This window comes from Cornus florida, unplaced genomic scaffold, assembly GCF_030987335.1.
Source record: "Cornus florida cultivar Cherokee Brave unplaced genomic scaffold, ASM3098733v1 CherokeeBrave_3.0.0_Hap2_Chr01, whole genome shotgun sequence".
In the NCBI taxonomy this organism is placed as follows: Eukaryota; Viridiplantae; Streptophyta; class Magnoliopsida; order Cornales; family Cornaceae; genus Cornus; species Cornus florida.
In genome coordinates, this window is record NW_026775571.1 from 120515020 (window position 1) to 120536733 (window position 21714).

At 39.2% G+C, this 21714-nt stretch overlaps 2 protein-coding genes across 7 annotated transcripts; both read left to right on the top strand.

Annotated features, from left to right (window-relative positions):
• The first annotated feature begins 168 nt into the window (after positions 1–168).
• LOC132267734 (pentatricopeptide repeat-containing protein At5g64320, mitochondrial) lies at positions 169–17258 on the top strand. Of its 6 annotated transcripts, none has more exons than XM_059768819.1 (5): positions 169–573; positions 705–3351; positions 15808–16073; positions 16193–16269; positions 17152–17258. In XM_059768819.1, exon 2 carries the CDS (start codon positions 803–805, stop codon positions 2951–2953), a length of 2151 nt encoding a protein of 716 aa, XP_059624802.1. In that variant the 5' UTR covers positions 169–573; positions 705–802; the 3' UTR covers positions 2954–3351; positions 15808–16073; positions 16193–16269; positions 17152–17258. The 6 variants fall into 6 exon arrangements, with proteins under 6 accessions (XP_059624802.1, XP_059624804.1, XP_059624800.1 ...); XM_059768821.1 differs by lacking the exon at positions 17152–17258 and having other exon boundaries at positions 705–3139; positions 3291–3351; positions 16193–16907; XM_059768817.1 differs by lacking the exon at positions 17152–17258 and having other exon boundaries at positions 16193–16907.
• Positions 17259–18920: 1662 nt separating this feature from the next.
• On the top strand, positions 18921–20940 carry LOC132267816 (pumilio homolog 12-like). Its single transcript, XM_059768824.1, has 6 exons — positions 18921–18981; positions 19349–19430; positions 19525–19687; positions 19855–20018; positions 20144–20399; positions 20542–20940. Exons 2-6 carry the CDS (start codon positions 19354–19356, stop codon positions 20659–20661), a joined length of 780 nt encoding a protein of 259 aa, XP_059624807.1. The 5' UTR covers positions 18921–18981; positions 19349–19353; the 3' UTR covers positions 20662–20940.
• The last annotated feature ends 774 nt before the right edge of the window (positions 20941–21714 follow it).

The following is a 21714-nucleotide window of genomic DNA, read 5'->3' on the forward strand; positions in this document are numbered from 1 at the left end:
GACAGTGGAACACATAAGTGACATTTCATTTTTAACCCAAAAAGTATTTCACAAATTTTAAAAGGGAACATCAGAAAATGATAAAATGAGTTTTTTTTCTTCAAAAAATCATTTTATGACCGAACAAATGGTACATGATACAATCGCATTGAGACTCTATTAATGTCGCGTGAACAAAGAACATGTATCACTATATCTGTATATATAAATTTTTATCCTCAAGCAAGTAGTTAAATTTAATTTAAAAAGTGAGATCCATCATTTGGGAGGAAGATATAAATGATTTACAAATTACAATACGAAAAAAAAAAAAATGAAAAAAGAAAAGAAAAGATATGAATACTAATTTATATATTTCCATGAACCAGATCCGTTTACGATAACTCCGTCACTGGCTAGGACTTGGTTAAGGAATAAGATTAAACCAAATCCAAACTGGAAGAGATCCCTCTGTACAGTCAAAGCCAAACACTCCTATTATATCATCTCTCACTTCTCGTCTCTCTCTCAAATCCACACAGATACGGTGATATGTTGCGCGTGTTTTTATATATACAGTCCTCTTCCATTGAGGTAAGTCTTAAATATCATTTCTTCTCATACTTTCTTCTTTCTTCTATTTGGCTGTTTTTATGATATATAGCATATTAACGCATATTTGTATCTACATAACTCATTTTTGTTTCACTATGGTAATTTTGCAGCTCAAATCAGCCCAAACGGGTTGAATCAGTTAAGAAATTTCCAGTTTATGTACTGATAATGGCCATTTTGCTCTATTCTGACCTACCTGTTTGAAGTTATGCTTAAAAGATTACAACTTGCTAATCGTGCATGCAGAAATTTGCAGTTTTCTTGCATTAACCCTAGTCATACATTTTGCTCTTCTGGCAAGACCACAAGTTGTGGTGATTCTGTCATTGATGAACATAAGTCAGAGTCTGAGACTGAATGGGAGACATTACTTGCACCCTTTGACCTTGAAAAGCTTCAAAAGTCGCTTAATCGGATTACCCCGTATCAGCTTTGTAAATTGCTCGCGCTCCCTCTTGATGTGCCAACATCAATGGAATTATTTCAGTGGGCAGGTACACAGAAGGGCTATTGTCATTCTTTTGATGTATGTTACACTCTTATAGATAAACTAGGGGCGGTCGGAGAGTTTAAGATCATAGATAGATTATTATTGCAGATGAAAGAAGAAGGGATTGTTTTTAGAGAATCTCTTTTCATATTGATCATGAAATATTACGGGAAAGCTGGTTTGCCTGGGCAAGCAACTAGGTTGCTTTTGGACATGAGGAGTCTTTTCTATTGTGAACCAACATTTAGGTCTTACAATGTTGTATTGGATATACTGGTAACTGGAAATTGTCCTAAAGTTGCCCCAAATGTTTTTTATGAAATGTTGAATAAGGGCATCTCTCCCACCGTATACACTTTTGCCGTGGTAATGAAAGCTCTTTGTTCCATAAATGAGTTGGACTCTGCATGCTCACTCCTTAGAGATATGACAAAACATGGATGTGTGCCAAATTCAGTGGTTTACCAGACTCTGATTCACTCGCTGTCCAAGGTTAATAGAGTGAATGAAGCATTGACACTTTTGGAAGAAATGTTATTGATGGGCTGCAAACCAGACGTCAATACCTTCAATGATGTTATCCATGGTCTTTGCAAGGTTTATCGGATTCACGAGGCTGCAAAGTTGGTTGATCGGATGCTTCTTCGGGGCTTCACTCCTGATGCTATAACTTATGGATTTTTGATGTATGCATTATGCAAAAAAAGACAAATTGATGAAGCAAAGGCACTGTTCGACAAAGTGCCTAACCCGAATATTGTCTTGTTTAATACCTTGATTAATGGATTTGTGACAAATGGACGGTTTGATGAAGCCAAGGCTATTCTGAATAAAAGCATGTTTAATATTGGCTGCAACCCGGATGTTTATACATATAACATACTAATACGCGGTCTCTGTAAAAGGGGACATTTAGTTTCTGCCCGTGAATTGGTGAAAGAGATGGTGTTTATGGGTTGCAAGCCAAATGTGATCACTTATACAATTTTGATTGATGGGTTTTGCAAGCAAGGCCAACTAAAACTAGCTGGTGATGTTGTAGATGAAATGTCAGTGAAAGGACTTAGTCTAAATACAGTAGGATACAATTGTTTAATATCTGCTCTATGCAAGGAGGGGAATGTCCACGAGGCTCTGGAAATGTTTGCCGACATGTCGAGCAAAGGTTGTAAGCCTGACATATTCACATTTAATTCATTGATATTTGGGTTTTGCAAGGTTGATAAGATGGAAGATGCCTTGGGACTTTTTCGAGATATGCTATTGGAGGGTGTTATTGCCAACACTGTCACTTACAACACATTAATTCATGCTTTTCTTAAGAAAGATGAAACCCAAGAAGCAACAAAGCTGGTCAATGATATGCTATTTAGAGGATGCCCACTGGATGACATTACTTATAATAGCCTAATAAAGGCACTCTGCAAGGATGGAGCTGTTGAGAAAGCATTAGGATTCTTTGAGGAAATGATGAGGAAGGGACTTAATCCCAGTAATATATCTTGCAATATTTTAATCAATGGCCTTTGCAGAACTGGAAAAGTGCAAAATGCACTTGAGTTTCTGCGAGATATGATTCATAGAGGATTGACACCAGATGTAGTCACCTATAACAGCCTGATAAATGGTTTATGCAAGGTGGGGCATGTTCGAGAAGCTCTGAACCTCTTTGACAAATTACAAATTGAAGGAATTTGTCCTGATGCCGTCACTTATAACACTTTGATTAGTTCGCAGTGTAAAGTGGGCATGTTTGATGATGCCTATTTACTTCTAAATAGAGGTGTTGCCAATGGGTTTACACCTAATGATGTCACTTGGTATATATTGGTCAGCAATTTTGTTAAAGAGGGTAATGAGGAGAGGTAGACTTCCTAAGCTTCAGTTTAGTAACTTCACTTTGATCAGAAAGTTGCATCAATGGATACATTTGGTTGCCACTTTGGCTGGTCATTGGTTGCCAGGAGTTATTCGTATAAGAATGTATGTAGTCTTGGAGAAGCTGGACTGTTGGTGATCTGGAGATGGTAATGGGCCTGATTTTCATTGGAAAAAGTAAGCACTTCAATATGTTGTATTTTACAGTGCACCTGTCTGAAATGTTCATACCTAGACTTATCAGATGGAATACTATGTTGGCATACTGGGAATAGTGCTGGCTAACTGGTTTGAATCCTTCATGTATGGCTTATCATGGTTAAAGCAGAGCAGAACACTTACCATATTATGGACATGGGATGGAGACATTATTATGACCCTGAATTGAGGTAATCACATTGTGCACTTGCCTTACAATTATTTTACCTATTTATTTCTTTATTTTCATCAAAGTACAACTTGGCAGTGCATCTTCCTATTTCAAGTTTGACATTTATGTACAACAACTTCTGGTTTGCATATATATATCTTGGATTTTCTAGACTATTTGATCCACTAGTCCAGAAATGGTCACTGTTTTTTTTTTTTTTCAAATGCTGTTTTCTGATTGTTATATAATTTTTAATAAATACTCAAGAGCGCTATGCCTTGCACACAGAAGGAAACCAAGTAGATGATCCCATCCACAGTTTTGATTTATGTTGAGTAACAGCTTTGTTGGGTTGACTTGAGCCACTGTTCTGATTGATATATTCCTTAGATTTTGATTTGATTATACCTTTTTAAGCCTTCTTTATTAGTAAATTTAAATCCTTTTGGGCTTATTTTTTACTCAGCTATAGGGTCTCTTAGCTTTTGATTGTCTTAAACCATCACATATTGGAGATATTTCTGAATGAATAATTGTTCCAGGTGTTCCTATCGTGGCGACATGGTTGCTTTTTGGTTGTTGATAAATAAATCAAATACAGACTGGAAGTTTCTTTTCACTTCATTGTTGGGAATTGTTATCATTCAAATTTGTATATCAATGCAGCCTTGACTTACTACATAATTTTTGCAATTTTAGTATATATATATATTTCTCCTAAGCTTCTTTGTTTAACAAACAACCAAACTTACAAATAACAGAGAGGCATACCTCTTTAGAAACATAAAAGAATTAAAAAAAATCCCATTTCCAAAAGTTAGCTAACAGCAATAAAAGAAAGGAAAAGCCAGCAAAAGAATTAGCAAACCACTCTTATAAGTTATAACACAACCACCCAGCCCATCTCTAAATACAATAACAATCATCAAAATCCCTATAATCAGCACGTGAAAATTCCCACCAGATCCTGTAAACGCATCCCCAAAGTGTCAACCATATTCCAAATGACCTATCGTGCAACTTTAGAAGGAGAAATTGAATATCATGATGAACTCTTTTGATTCCTAGACCACATTAGGTGCCAAATGTTGAATGTAAAGGTTAATCTCAGAATCTACCCTTCGAAAAAAAAAAGGTTAATCTCAGAATCTTACTACCTTGTGAATTAATATATGACTGATTGTTGAACCATTTTACAAGGTGATCAAAACTCTGCACATTGTTCCAAATTCCAGTTAAATAGATCAGCAATCCATTTCCAAGTCTCTTTATCAAACATGCAGTTGAAAAACAGATGTTCCCCAAGATCAACATCCCTCATACAATTGTGACATATAGGAATGACACAGATACCTCTGTGCTACAAGTTTGATAAGGTGGAAAGTTAATTCTGCAAAGCCAAGCATTTAGTCACACTAGCTGCTGGTCTTTCCGCATTTCAAATTAACTTAACCCAATACTTTCTAGGAGCGTCATTCTATAACACTTCCAGAAAGACTTGAAAGATGCATTCCCATGCTTCCAGTTGATCAAATCTGAACCTTGTCTAATAGGAATATTAACAAATAAATTCCAAATGTCAAATTATTTCTTCAGCCATAAACCTTGGTTTACACCATCTGCCATTTTGGATAACATTTCTAATAGAGGCTTCTTTCTTGAGATCCATCTGCCTGATGATCCTATAACCAAAGAATTGCAACAGATATTTACCCTCCCACCAAGGATTTAAGAATAACTTCAAGTTTTGACCATCCCCAATCTGAAAGTGAACTGTATCGGCCATGAATTCTCTGACTTCAAGAAGATGTTTCCGGAACATGGAATGAGATTGTCTAGCAACACAAGACCAAATAGATCCAGATTTGACATAAAGATTTTCAGCCAAGGAATCCACATGCTGCCCTTATCTTGAATCAGATCCCAGAATAAACAACACTTAGCAGCCCAGTCCATCTCAACCACCCTCCTAATACCAAAAACCCCCTCAGCCTTTGGACAAGCTACTCTATTCCACTGTAGCGAATGGAGTTTTTTGGATTTCATATAGCAGCCACGAATGAAATTTTTTATTAATTTTTTCAATAGCATGGATAGTTGCAGCAGGTAACTTAAACACAGCAGCGACAGCACTCCAATAATGGATGATTGCATAAATCACAGCTCGAATTTTTTTCTTGATAAGTCATAAGTCACGGCTCTAATTAATTCCAATCTACCTGCTAAGGATAAACTGAGAGAGCTCCACCCATTCATCTTAACAACAAATTTATCAAGAAGAGCTTTACAATCTTGATGTTTCAAATCTCTACTCATTATAGGCAGACCAAGATATGTCATGGGCAAAGAGCCACATTTCATGTTTAAAGTTCTGCACAGCACCTTTTTCCTTATAACAGATTTAGAAAATAACATTCTTGGCTGATTTCACACTAGCTTTAGAGATAATGAATAGGTCATCTGCATAAAAGCAGTGAGAGAAAGCCAACCCATCGTCATTACAATAGCAAAAGCCTCCATTATTCCCTTCATTTGCAATCGTAGAAGAGAAATATTCAGTAACAAGAGTGAAAAGGATGGGAGACAAAGGGAAACCTTGTCTCAACCCTCTTTTAGGTTGAAAATATCTTGCAGGGGAATCATTTATCAAAACAAAAAAATGATGTGGTAAGACACTCTCTGTGTAACATTTATGGCATGTAACATTATATATATATATATATATATATATAACATGCCATAAATGTTACATTCTCCCCAACTTTAAAAGATTTCGTCCCCGAAATCAAGACATACCTGAGGAAGAAAACAATTCTGGATACTTGGAACGAACCTCCTGTTCAAGCTCCCAAGTAGCCTCCTCGACTCCGTGGTGTCTCCAAAGTACTTTCACCATTGGTATCGTCTTGTTCCTCAACACCTTCTGTTGTGTGTCAAGAATTTGAACTGGTCCTTCCTCGTAAGAAACATTCTCATCAATGTCTACATCAACCCAACTCAAAATGTGAGATGGATCCGGCTCGTACTTCCGTAACATCGATACATGGAAAACATTGTGGACCCTATCCAACTGTGGTGGCAAAGCAAGTCTGTAGGCAACCTCTCCTACACGGTCCAAAATCTCAAACGGTCCAATGAATCGTGGCGACAGCTTGCCACTTTTCCCGAATCTTATCAATCCTTTCTGTGGAGAAACCCGAAGAAAAACGTGGTCTCCCACCTCAAAGGATAACGACCGTCTCCGCTTATCCGCATAACTCTTCTGTCGGCTCTGAGCTGTAAGTAACCTCTGTCTTATCAACTTAATCTTCTCAGTAGTCTCGAGTACAATGTCAGGTCCTAAGGCGGCTGTCTCGCCTACCTCAGTCCAATAAACAGGAGACTTACAAGGTCTACCATACAACGCCTCAAATGGAGCCATCTGAATGCTTGCCTGATAACTGTTGTTGTAGGTACATTCAATAAGTGGAAGGTGATCCTCCCAACTACAACCAAGTCAAGCACACATGCCCGAAGCATATCCTCCAAAATCTGGATAGTACGCTCCGACTGACCGTCAGTTTGTGGATGGAATGCCGTACTCAGGTGCAACGTTGAGCCAAACGCTGCTTGAAGTCCTTCCCAGAACTTCGAAGTGAACTTAGCATCCCTATCTGAAACAATGGTTACTGGAACTCCATGCAACCTTACAATCTCCTTCACATAAAGAACACCAAGCTTCTCTGCATCATCTGTTGCCTTAATAGGCAAAAAGTGAGCCGTCTTGGTCAATCTGTCAATGATGACCCATACGGACTCATTGCCCCTTCGTGACCTTGGAAGACCTGTCACAAAATCCATAGCAATATGCTCCCATTTCCATTGCGCTACAGGTAATGGTTGCAACAAACCGGCTGGTCTCTGATGCTCGGCCTTCACCTGCTGACAGGTAAGGCATCTAGCCACAAACTGTGCAACATCTTTTTTCATCCCGTTCCACCAATGCTGACGTCTCAAATTGTGATACATCTTGGTACCACCTGGATGAACTGCAAAGCGGGAAGTGTGAAACTCCCGTAAGACGTCCTCACGACAAACAGTAGGAACCACCAATAAACCCCTGAACCGTAGACCCCCATCTGTATACAAAGCCCAATCTTTCACTGTCTCACCACTGGATATCAAAGCGTGAATGGCATCTAAATCCGGGTCCTGTCTCTGTGACTCAATCACTCGTACAACAAGAGTAGGCTGAGCTATAAGACTAAACAAGAATGCCGGCTCGCTGTCAACATCATCATCAAAACAATACAATCCCATCTTTGTCAAATCCTTAAGCATCTTCCACTTTCGAATAACCAGACAGGCCAAAGTTCCACGAGATTTTCGGCTTAAGGCATCTGCTACCACATTTGCCTTGCCCGGATGATACTGCAAGTCAAAGTTATAATCTTCCAAGAATTCAACCCATCTTCTCTGTCTATTGTTCAAGTCCTTTTGGGAGAAAAGGTACTTGAGACTTTTATGATCCGAGTACACCTCGAATCTTTCACCATACAAGTAGTGTCTCCAACACTTCAAAGCAAACACAAATGCCGCCAACTCCAAATCATGAGTAGGGTAGTTGTACTCGTGAGTCTTCAACTGTCGAGACCCATAAGCCACTACTCTACCATCCTGCATCAACACACACCCTAAACCATCACGTGAAGCATCACAATAGATCACATAACCCAAGCCACGCTCAGGTATCACCAACACTGGAGCCGTAGTCAATCTTGTCTTCAATTCCTGGAAAGATGACTCACAGGCTTCATTCCATGCAAACTTAATCCCTTTCCGGGTTAAACGGGTCATAGACGCTGCCAAACGGGAGAAATCTTTCACAAATCTCCAGTAGTAACCCGCTAGACCAAGAAAATTACGGATCTCAAACACATTCTTGGGTTGCTCCCAATTCAAAACAGCTTCAATCTTTGATGGATCAACAGACACTCCGCCTTCTGAAACAACATGTCCCAAAAACTTCACCTCTTGTAGCCAAAACTCACATTTCTCATATTTGTCATACAGCCGGTGCTCCCGCAAAATCTGTAAAACAATACTTAAATGGATCTTGTGTTCCTCCCGAGATCGTGAATACACAAGAATGTCATCCACGAAAACTACCACAAACTAGTCCAAGTAATCGTGAAAGACGCGGTTCATTAAGTCCATGAATGCCGCTGGAGCATTAGTCAAGCCAAAAGGCATAATAAGGAACTTATAGTGTCCATACCGTGTACGGAATGCTGTCTTCGGGATATCCTCATCCCTAACTCGCAACTGATAATAACCAGACCTCAAGTCAATCTTGGAGAAACAACTGGCTCCCCTCAACTGATCAAATAAATCATCTATCCTTGGCAAAGGATACTTGTCCTTGATGGTGGCGCGATTCAACTTCCGATAATCGATGCACAATCTTAAAGAACCATCTTTCTTCTTAGCAAACAAGACCGGTGCGTCCCATGGTGACACACTCGGTCGGATGAAACCTTTCATCCTCAAATCATCAAGCTGTCTTTTTAATTCCTCCAATTCAACTGGTGCCATACGATATGGTGCCATAGAAATCGGCGCGGTACCTGGCATTAACTCAATAAAGAACTCCACTTCTCGGTGTGGAGGCAACTCTGTCAAATCCTTCGGAAACACATCCAGAAAATCACGAACAACTGCAGGATAATATTCTTCCACAACATCATCCTCTTCGGCTATAAGGGTAGCCAAAAAGTAATCACCACGACTCTGTCTACGAATTCCATAAAACGATGAAATGTGGGAATCACTCCGATCTCCCACGAAAAAGAAACAGTCTCCCTCTGGAGTACAAACTGTAACCCTTCCTCTGAAACAGTCGATCGTGGCATGAAAAGAAGCTAACCAATCCATCCCGAGAATGACATCAAAGCTAGTCATTTCTAGGAGGATAAGGTCAAACACAAAAGTCCGCCTGGCTATAACAATGGAACAGTCCCTCACGACTCGGCTTAAAGACACTGAAACTCCAACTGGCGTATCAACACATAACGCCCGATCCATAAAACTGACCTCTAATCCCGATGCAAGTGCAAATGATGATGAAATGAAAGAGTGAGATGCACCAGAATCAAACAAAACACGGGCCCAAGAACCAAACACTGGAAATATACCTCGGAGAACTGAAGATCCAGGAGATGCATCAGTCGATGATGCAAGGGCAAAGACACGCCCCTGCGGTGCCTGTGCCTGTGAACCACTAATCTGAACACCAGACTGTTGTGCCGACACAGTAGGAGTATCCCTCCTAGCTGGTCGTGAACCCTGAGAAGATAAGGCAGGCTGTGGTGGCGGCGGCGGCGGTGGTCTGAAACCTGATTGAACCGTAGCCGACTGTAACGGCCTATGCCGTGACCCTCTGCCACTAGTGGTGCCTGCTCCCTGACTCGGACAGTCCCGAATCATATGGCCCTGCTGACCACACCCATAACAAGCCTTCGGAGCTGAAGAAACTGAAGTCAATCTCATAGGACAACTGGACTTGTAATGCCCAGGCTGCTGACATTGAAAGCAAACAACTGCATTCCTATCAGACCCAGCTGGCAACGGAGTGGTAGGAGCAGATCGTACAGACTGCTGTCCCTGAAACTGAGATGGACCGCCCCTGTTCCTTTTCCAAGAAGATCCTTCTGAAGATGGCCCTGCACCCCTCTTTTGCTTCAACTGCTCTCTTCTTGCATCATTCTCTTTATTATCAGCTTCCAGCATCAAAGCCCTTTCCACTGCTTCAGAGTAAACCTTAATGAACTGTGCCGTGATCAACGGCCTTATCCGATCATTAAGACCAGAAACAAACTTCCGAGTCTTGTTAACTTCATCTCTCACCATTTCTGGAGCAAAGCGAGAAAGTGAAGTGAACTTGTTTTCATATTCTGCCACTGACATGCTCCCTTGGATAAGGTTATGAAACTGGTCTTGTAACTCCCATCTTTTGGAAAGCGGAAAGTACTTTTCATAAAACAATTCCTTGAACTTGTCCCAACTCATCTCTTCCACCTTGTATCGGCTCGTAACCGACTTCCACCATAATTTAGCATCCTTAGCAAACTTATAAGTAGCTAGGATGATCTTCAAATGATCCTCTGTCACATCCATAGAAGTCAATTGAGTTTCAACTTGCTCCATGTAGTCATCTGCTATCATTGGATCCGCACCGCCCTCAAACATAACCGGCATCAGCTGAGAAAACCCCTTAATAATCTTGAGACGCTTCCGAGCTGGCGTCTCCTCAACTTGAACTGTAGGTTGTGGTGCCGACTGCGACTGAGCAGCAATTGTTGCCCTCACGACATTTTGCAACAAACGATTAAACTCCAGTGCCACAGAACCTTCATCCACTTCTACGGGTGCTTCAACATTATCCCTCCTTGTGGGGATAGTTCTCGGGGGAATCAAGTCCCTAAGAAGTGTGTCCTCATCATTTAGCTCCTCCGGATTGGAGCTGGAGCTCTCGCCAACATCACCCCTAGTCGGTCTAGGGCCAACTTCCCTGATTTCCTTACGCCGTGACATCGTTCTATAAAACAAAGGAAACAATTTAATAACGATAACACTAAAGTCCAACCGTGAACAACCCAACGCAAAAACATACTGTACACACATTTAGCATGTAATACTATGCAATGAACACATTAATGTAAGTATATAAACACATAAGCACGTAAGCAGTTAAGCATGCTTTTTCACATAGCAAAACACTTTTCCAAACAAGGAAATAACAATGCAAATGACTTCCCAGACAACCCTAGGCAAGCCTCTACCCGTCGTCCTAATGGTATTCGAACCATCGCTCTGATACCAAATTTGGTACGACCCTAACTGATGCCAAAATTTAAAAAAAATTCGGCATTTACAGACCCATCTTTTTTTCCTCAACCAGTTTTCTCTCTCGGCAGTTCTCTCTCTCGATGCCTGTTTTCTTTTTTTCTTTTACAACCTTCAACTTTTGATTAGTCCCTCATCTCTTTGTGTTTTTAAGTGCCATTTGAGGCAAAACGAAGCCCACGACGAGCTCTACGCGGTTGTACTAACAATTTCAGTTTTGGTGCTCATTTGTGCATTCGAGTTTAGAGACCCAATTTCAAGGGTTTTGTTCAATTTAGAGGTAGGGGCTCTTAATCCATGTTTTTCTTGCTCCATTGTGAATTATATCTCTCTTGTTGTGACAAGCATGTTTAATTTGGAAGTTAATTGTTTCAATGATTATATAAATGATGTTTAGAAAAATTCATGATTATGAATGAGTAGAAAAGCATGCTTAGAGGTTGTCTTGTTGTGTTTAATGTTTTGATAATTCATTTGGAGATGTTAAATATGATGTATGCTTAATTATGTGGTGTAAAATTCTAAATGCCATAATATTGAAAGCATGGGATATATATACATGTACATACCATTGGGTTTGCATGAAATAGGAGAATTTGCTTGAAACAAAAAGGGAAATTTTGGGAAAAGAGTTTTTACGAAATGGTTTTATGAAAACCCGGTCGCCGCGGAGGTGCCAAAGGGCCGGAGTGTTAATATAGCCTAGAGGGGACTAGGGAGTCGCCCTAGCGTGGTTGAGCTAGCTGGGCCCCATAATGACGCCGCAGGGGTACCAAGGGTCAGGGACACTAGCCAATCCTCCTCTTGTGCCGCTGCGGGGTCACCAAAGGACGGGTTATATTAATAGTTTGAAAGTGATGGTTTTGAAATGTGAAAATGGGGAGCGACATCTGCATGCATTTGCATTCCATGGCATTGCATTGTTTGCACTTGAGTTTGGTTGAAATGTTGTATTATCCCGACACTGTATGATCCCCATTCCTATTGATCTATTCTTTGTATGGATTCACAAGGACACAAGATGCGTGTCTTAAGTGCTACTTACTGAGCTTTTTGCTCACCTTATTATTTAATAATTTTTTTCAGGAAACGGGAAAGAAGTGGCGGATGACTTTCCACCACAGGCCTAATTTGAATTAGAAGACTTCTTTTTGCTATTTTTGTATTAAGTCCCATATTTTTGTAAAATCTTAGTTTGTTATATTTGGTATAGAGATTCGTGAACCCTTGTTATTGTAACTATATTTTGGGATTGTAATTATGATAATTTAGATTAATTGGTGTGTGGATGTTCCACCATGAAAGGAACTATGTTAAGGTATAATGAACGGATGAATGGGATGCTAGATGATTTTATGTGTTTTGTGTATTGGGACAGGTTGTTGAAGGCCCATTTTTAGGGGAGGTTATGCCGAATTTTTTTTAAATTTTGGCATCAGTTAGGGTCGTTACACTCTGACCCAACCCACCCATTTAGCCCCAAATCCAACAGCCTTGAGGACTTTAAACAAAAGGAACAGGCCACTGAATCATATGCTTTTTTGAGATTTATTTTGAAGGCCATAGAAGGTTTCACCTTAGAAGAGTCAAAACCTCTCAAAAGTTCATTCACCATGATGATATTATCATGAAATCTTCTTCCCCTTATGAAAGCTGTTTGTTCATGTAACGACCCACTCCACCACATGGTATGATATTGTCCGATTTGGGCCTGAGCCCGCACGGTTTTGCTCTTGGGCTTCACCCAAAAGGCCTCATACCAATTGGAGATGACACACTTACATATAAGCACTTCACCTTTTGGGGTGAAGCTCAAGAGCAAAACCGTGCGGGCTCAGGCCCAAAGCGGACAATATCATATCATGTGGTGGAGTGGGTCGTTACAGTTCACAACCCACCAGCTTGCCCAAACAGAACTCAATCATGTAGCCATAATCTTTGTGATGCTCTTGTATATTGTGGTACATAAAGAGATAGGTCTGTAATCTGAATCATTGATACAGTTATTTGTCAAAGGGATCAGACATGTAAAGGAAGAATTAATGCCTTTTAAGACAGTTTGGAATTGGAGAAGAGAAATTGGACAGCACTAACATCTTTTCCCATAATCCCCCAAAACTGCTGCAACTTGACTTTCCAAATATTGATCATCTTCCAAAGATCATTTTAGACTAGGTTCAATGGAAAGAGAAGAATTAGATTGCAGATGATCACTTAAATAAATTCTGATAATGATTCACAAAATCTTGTCTAATCAACTCCATTTTTTTTTTTGAAATGTAAGAATTCAAAATGATAATCTTCATTAAAGTAAATGAATATATGTATTACTCAAATATGTACAAAACATGCAGCATAACACACAATGAACACCGAATAAAGGCAAGTGGATCAGAACAAACTAAAACAGGTAAAACCAGTGAAGTTGGTATAGAATTTTGATTTTCTTTTTTTTCTGTCTAATAGAACATTGAGTTCAAGGTCGTGGACTTTCCGGAGTTATCTCCCTGGAAAACCTGCAATCTGTTTCTCCTCATCCATCTTATACCACTCCCCGAAGTGCATTTCCTTTCATTAAATCAGCAAAGAGCTATGACCTTCAAAATTCAAGACCTTCTTTGGCAATGGTGACGAAAAGTAGCTATCTGCTATGTCTGGCTTCTTGTTCTGATCAAAATATAGAGAACATCGCACTGTTTGATTCCTTGATGAAGCATCATTCTAAGGTTGGCTGAAATATCCATCTTCCATATTGAATGATTCAATCTTTTGGCTTAGATTCTCAATCTGATCCAGTGGACAATATGTTTGACTACTTATGTTGGAATTCAAATTTACATTATTAAATTCTTCACCACCATTCCAATCATCAGAACACTTGCTTGGAGTATGGAAAGAATATGATGATTCTTGAGATGGGTGGTGAACCCATGTACTTTCTGGAAAATCAGAATTTCCAACTAACATCCCTTGTTCATCTTCTTCAACCATATCTGCCCAACTCTTCTTACTTTTACACGTAGAGAATTCCTGGGGGTGTTCCAGGTTTGCTGCAGTAGGCTGGCTTAGGCTCTGGAGTTTTTCAACCCCACACTGCCTGCAATAGTAATTTTGGAGCTCCGATCCCAAACTCCATCAGAGGAAGCTTCCGTTGCTCTCATATAATTAACATCAACTGCTGATTCCATCGGCAAGTTACTGTATTTCATTGCCAATTTCTTCTGCCCACCAGTTTCCCATGAATTCATCTTCAAGTCTCCAATAACAATAGACCGTAGAATGGATCCATTGTTCCTTCAGCATGAGTTCCCTTTGCCCGATTTCTCCAATCTTGACTAGTAGATGATGAACAACGTTTTAACTTCTACAATATTGCTATCGACAGTCCATTTGTGGAACCTGGTAATTGTCTAGTAGATGATGAACAACGTTTTAACTTCTACAATATTGCTTTCGACAGTCCATTTGTGGAACCTGGTAATTGTCTATCAAGATTTTGGTTGGCCTGTAATTGTACATTTTCAGTAGTTGCTCAAATGATAATTTACAATTACAGCCACCAACCGCATCATCCCCATCAATTCCCTCCTCTGATCTCCATTACTGAATGACCGTGAACATCTGGGCTGTGTAAATGAAACTTTAGGAATTTCCCTAGCAGGAAGTGGAGAAGCAAACACATTCTTGCCAGTAGAACCTACTTCTCTTCCATCCATATTAATCCTGTTTTCCTTACTTTTGCCGCCAAAATCAGCTGCCCTTCTTTCATATTGGTTTCGAGTGTGACATCCTTTCAAATTATTGGCAAATGAAGTCCTTGGAGAAGGCTGCAAACCATTTCTTGATCCATATGGTGATTTTTTAAAATTCCATTGTCAGAACAAACAAGAGATGTGGGAAGAGTTCGAATTTCCTTATGGCTCCTTTCTTCCTCAGCAATGGGCTTCATACTGGAGTGTGATTTAAATTCAGTGAATATCTGAATAGCACGCTCAAATGATTTAACGCACGAATTATCCATCTCTTCATCTTCAGATGAAGCTCTTATGGTTTGAAGCAAAAATTTAGTTTCTGTCATCCTGTTCATATGCATCAAGCAGATGCCAGACTGCACTGCTTGTTTGTATCCGTCTCAAGAGAAATTGCTTTTCAATTTAGATAATTTAATACTTGTTTAATAGTGTTATTTATTTCCTTTAGTTTTGTATCTTTCAGTTCTGGAGTCATTTGTTCTATTATATTTCTCACTCTCGGCTGTTTTTGGGGTGCTGCTGATACCAAATCCAGTTGGTTGGTCATACAGTTGTACATTGTTTACTACATTTGCAATACAGACACTATTTCTCAATCAGTATTTTGTTTTCTGTCATTGTAGAGTGTAGACCATTGGAACTTGTTCATTGTGATGTACAGTGACCAGCCTTTTGGGGTAGATGTTATTAGAGATTTTATTAGCTTTTTATCTCTACATTTTTTCTGATGCCACTGCCTTAATATTGTGCACAGAAAGCTGTGGCTGTTTTGTTAACTATGCTATTATTTAATTAATCATACTCTATTCGTTTTTCATGTGTTAACGGGTTTTATTCAGAATTCATTCTGACGGGGAAACATATAAAGAATGTTCCTTCTATTTGTCAATTCGGATTGGTTGATGAGTTCCCACCAATTTGTTTGCTAAAAGCTGCTTGATGAATTCCAAGAAGTTGCCAAAGGTATCTGCAAGGAGCGAGGAGCACTCTTCAATCAGCAGATATACTCTGCTCCTTTGCCAACTCTGGATATATCTCCCAGTTTTAAGTTCTGACCTCTCTATTCTTTTGTAATTTTTTGCTTCTTTGCAGCTCGAGGCCATAGGTATACAAATCTCTGCAATTTGAGATGTCATTAGATGCATTTAATGTTATAAGACTGAATCCAAGAGATTCACTCGTAAGAACCTTGGAAAACGTCTTGACCCATTGTGATTTGTGCAGGAATGATCGACTCCAGAAGAAGAATGTCAATAAGCTATAGGCAGCAGCACCTCCAGCAACATATCTTTGAGATGATCGTGAGATATAATTAGATTTATTTTATAACTTTTGAAAAAATAATTAGATTTATTTTATTAATAATCTGTTTTGTAATTCATATTGTTTTTGATTAGTCATTTACCCTTTTCAAGATTTTTAGACTATTTCATACAATGTTTACTATGATATGATACAGTGAGACGCAATTATAACCTGCAAATCATTACATGGGCTGGGCCGCGATGCTTTTTACTTCTAATCGAAGTTATCAAACTTACTAAAAAGTATCCAGCTTATTTATAACAACAAAGGAAACGCGCGAAATCCCATATATACTCCGTACGGTCTTCACTCTGTAAAAGGAAACCTTCCCTGTAGATGGAACTTGGGAAACAAGTCAAGTCTTGTTTCTTTAGGATAGGCTTAAAAAACCTCTTTTATTTGCTAATTATTAATTCCATGTAATATAAAATTCTGAAATAAAAGGTTCCAAATTTTCAACTTGAAAACCACTCCTCTCCTAGTCGGTTTCCAACAACTTTGCATTCTCCTATAAATACATGATACCATTACATTCTTAGTTAGAAAACTTTCCCTGTATTCCGATTCTCTTCTTGTTTGTTGCTACTTTAGCTTGTAGGCCTATTCTTCTTGTTCTTGCAAAGTTGGATCCATCAGAGTTAAGAGCATGGGGTGTGAATCTCCAATCAATTCAATGACCCTTATTACTTCTTCCTTTGAAGAAGAAGAAGAAGAAGATCTTCTCAGTAGTTCTTTTCTCAATCTTGCCCTTGAGAAAGATGGTGAAGTAATTAGGGCGTGTAACAAGCATGTAATTAATAATAGTAATATTTCTGACGAGGGCAACAATATTGTCTTCAATGGCACTGCAGGAGGCTCATCTTCTAACACCTCTGCAGATCAAATTCAAAGGGAAGTAGTGGATACGCGTTCCATAAGAAGCTCTGATAATTGGTCTTCCAATTCAGATACTGACAGACAACAATTCTTTGCATTGCCGTCAACTGCTCAGGATAGTATCTGGGGATATCATCAACATCCTAGCAATGCACATGGTAATTCCTAATATCAATATCTTTAGTATTTGGTAACATATTTTATATCTGTGCAAGAATTTGAATATATTAAATAGGATTAAGTGCAAGAAACACCGGAGGTGCAAAAAAAACCATATTAATTTTTAGGTTCAAAAACTGCTGAATTTTTTTTTTTTTGGCTCCTAATGAGTCATTTTGAGCAAATTATTTTTTATAGAAAACCCAAATTAAAATGCCCTCTTGCTCTGCTGATATAAGCAAAAATTCTCTGTGCAAAACCCACATCTTCATCGCCGCCACATCACAACCACCATCCCCACAGCAGTCGCGACACCCATAGCCACCACCACTGCCACAACACAGCCCCATCTTCACCACCACTGCCACTCCCACCCCAACCATCACCATCGCCATTCCCCACTCCCACCACAACCACCACCATAGTTGAACCCATTAAAGTCGGCCCAGTTACACCACCACATACCCACCCCGCAATCACCACCATCCCTACCCGCCAAAGTACCGCTGTCATCTCCACCCCAACAATCACCCGTGTATTTCGGCATGATTAGCTCATTACCCGCAATAAAATCAAAAACAAAACCTCACTTATTCATCGCACAAACCTCATCGGCGACTATGGGGATCTATGGATTCCGGCGACCACGGAGGAACGGATTGATTGTTGATTGGAGCTGCACACGAATGTCTGTACTGTATGTCTGTTTAATTATTTGTATATATAACATACATATGCGCATGCACATAAATATATATCTATCTTTAAATTTGTATCAAATCAAAGCGCTAAGTTTCTAAGGCTACTAGAGGATTGTAGATTTTTGTTTGCAAAGAGAGAGAGAGAGGTTAGAGAGAGAGAGCGTCTCAGTGGCGGATCAAGGACCCCAAGCAGTACTGGGTCTAGTCCCCTCTCTCTTCGAATCCTCTCTGCAAAACGCACATATTCACCACTGCCAAATCACAGCCACCATCCCCACAGCGTTGCGACAGCCATAGCCACCACCACTGCCACAACTCAGCCCCATCGTCAGTTCGTCACCACCACCGCCACGGCCTTGGCCACCATCACCATCGCCATTCCCCACTCCCACCACAACCACCACCATAGTTGAACCCACAATAAAATAAAAAACAAAACCTCACTTATTCATCGCTGCCCGTCGCACATACCTCATCCGCGGCCATGGGGATCCATGGATTCCGGTGACCACGGAGGAACGGATTGATTGCATCGGCAATTTGTGGCGGCGGAGTCGAAAGATTGGGTTTAGATTGATTGGGTCGGCAATCCTTGGAAGCTTGGTTGAAATAAATTCGTGAGTTGTAACCGTTCGAGGAAGGAAAGTGAAGTGCCATGAGGGCGAAAGCAGGGAGGGCATTTTGGGTTTTTTAATAAAAAAACAATTTAGTCAAAATGACTCATTAGGGGGAAATTTGCACCAAAAAATTCAGCAGGGATTTTTTTGCAAAAGGAGGGTGTTTCTTGCTCCAAGGAGGGTGTTTCTTGCACTAGGGTTCAATTTTCTTTGTTGCTTATATTTCTATTTATATATAAGGGTTTAATTTTCTTGGTTGGTTATATTTCTAGGACAAGGTGGTCTGCTTTGGAACCAGAATTCTGCTCTGAATGTTGGAGCCGGTACTGTCTTCGGGAGGGAAAATAATTATATGGTGAGTGGGAATCAGTATTTTTATCCAGAAAATCAAAATTTGTCTGCCAGTAGTAGTGCTACTCGGCATCAATTTGGTGCTACTACAAGCTATGATACTGGTTATTTCAATAATGGCGGGTATTATGGTTCAACGAATCAGAATAATTATGTTGGAGACTGGTGTGAACCAAGACCTGAGTTACCGACTGGATACATAGTCACGTTGGCTAAAGATAAAGAATGCTCCAGACAGTTGCAGGATCTTTTGAAATCTGACATTTATTATGCAGATCTCATACTTTTGAGCGTACTAGACTCTATGTTTGAGCTGATGATGGACCAACAAGGACATCATGTCTTTGACAAATTAGTGGAATCATACGCAGGCAAAATGCAGTTGCAATTGATTGTGGAAAACATTATCTTACGACCCCATTCACTTAAGGAGGCAGCATTAAATCAATATGGGTGAGTATTCACATCCTAAACAGTTGGTTAACTTGGTTTTATTTTAACATTCTTATTATATTGAGCTTGACTAATGGCATAACTTGTTTAACAGCTCATATTCAATTCTGAAACTCATCAGACAGCTGAAGAAGTCACCCTCGGCCTTAAAGCTGACAGCAGCCCTATCTACCGGATTTTATGAATTGATGATCAATAAAACAGGCAAGCGTGTTATTACTCAGTGTTTGGTTGGATTGGATTATAAGACGAATGAGGTAATTTTATTCTCCTGTGTTTCCCTGAGGTTATTTTCCACTATATGCAGTTAACTATAAACTGACCAAATCAAAATTCACAAAACAATATGCAATTGAAGTTGAAAATTAAGCTTTTATTTAAGATCTCGTAGTATCATGAATTCATAACAATCATTTGATCTCAGGTATTATATGGAGAAGCGATAAGGAATTGTATGTCATTAGCTACACACCCAGAGGGATGTGTATCCCTGAATGATTGCATTAATTGCATAACAGGTGATCACAGACAGTACCTCCTAAGCATTATCTCGAGTAACTCTGTTTTCCTTTCGTATGATCCTTCAGGGTACGTATCAATCTCAACATTTCATATCCTAGAAGCAAGACCACTTAATTTTCATGCAATTATGTAATCGTGTTGTTTAGGTAAACTAAACTCATTTGTGTTGTTGATGGTCTTAATTTGTCCAGGAACTTTGTGGTGCAACATGTCCTAGGACTCCATAACCATGATCTTACTCTTGATATTTGCACTCGTCTCCGAGGCAACTATATACAGCTCTCAACGACACAAACTGGCAGCCACGTAGTTGAGAAATGCATAAGATTGTCCAGAGAAGGGATGCGTTATGTGGTTGAAGAGCTTATAAAGAGCAACAAACTTCTAGAACTTGCTCGAGATCAATTTGGTAATTATGTGATCCAAACAGCTTTAAAGACCACAAAGGTGAGTCACCATTTCTTATTTGCTTTTTTTTTTTTTTTTCATAAGGAAACTAGCAACTTACACTTTGATGACATATACAAATATTTGGTTATATATGTTTGTTTGTAGAATATAATTAACTGTGTTCGGTTTTCCTTTGCAGGTTGCCGATACAGATCTTTATAAATCTCTTGCAAGGGCCTTCCAACCACATTTGTCAACTCTCCAGTACCGTAAACCTGGAAAATATGTGGTTGAACTGATTAGAGGAGAAGATATCTGAAGGCAAAGTCTTGTTTCTGAATGAGAGAATATATGTTGATTATATATGAAATTCATTCTTGTTGATGGGTTTAGTATGTTTATTTATGTTTAGTTAGGGTGAAGTGCAAATTTGTTGCCTTTTTGTTGAAGGGTAGGATGATGTAATTAAGCTCTGTGCAAATTGTTTGCTGGTTTTGTAGCTAAAAAAAGATGTAGGGAGGCTTCCCTGTTTGGTATACATAAATTGTAGAGTTCCTATTTATCTAATGACTCGAATTTTGTCTCTTCTATTCTAAACACATGATTTCTCATCCTAACTAATTGTTAGTATCTCTATTGATTTGGTTACATCCAATTATTACATGCTTTTACCGCTACAATACAAGGATATATATATGGGATTCTAAGATATCAATGATTTAAGTGATGCAAATGAACTGATGTATGCTCCTATATATATAAAATAGAAAAAACAAATGTTGAAGGGTGGCTTGTCATAAATCTTAGTGTTGAAAATTATTTGCCCATGTGTTAGTACTACAGAAAAATTCATTGTAAAGGTTCCATTTGTTGAAAGCTTCTTTATCACCACTTAGTACTTGCCAAAAAGAAAATAAATAAATATATTTAAAAGCATAATTTGCAAGCTTTTGCAACTGAAGTAGAGGGAAAAATTATTTAGGGAGTTGATGTGAAGTAACCAAACCTTTTTACTAAATACAAATGGAAGTAGAAAGGATAAACTAAAAGAACAGACCGAACTACATTCTCTTAGGAACAACCCTTTGCCAACAAGCTTTCATAGCTGAGTTGGTTAGAGCACTTGTTTAGTAACGGGAGGTCTTTTCATTAGATGGATGTATCATCATTATGATACACATGTTTTTGTTATAATATTAATACATATACCTGATATGTTGAAATCATTGAATGCATCATTGCCTCAGAGACACAGAAGTATTGGTCTGAAATAATGTCCTCGTACATGTAAAACTGATAAAAACCACTCCTTTCTCCTACCAGTTCAGACATTGAATTGGTCACATTTGCAGCCATACTATAGTATCAGATG

Bases quoted from the DNA above. Each gene is read 5' to 3' on its own strand.
- LOC132267816 (XM_059768824.1), top strand. From the start codon at position 19,354: ATGCAGTTGCAATTGATTGTGGAAAACATTATCTTACGACCCCATTCA. The intron at 19,431-19,524 runs GTGAGTATTCAC...CTTGTTTAACAG, and splicing joins GCAGCATTAAATCAATATGG to CTCATATTCAATTCTGAAAC. The intron at 20,400-20,541 runs GTGAGTCACCAT...TTTCCTTTGCAG, and splicing joins CAGCTTTAAAGACCACAAAG to GTTGCCGATACAGATCTTTA.
- LOC132267734 (XM_059768819.1), top strand. From the start codon at position 803: ATGCTTAAAAGATTACAACTTGCTAATCGTGCATGCAGAAATTTGCAG.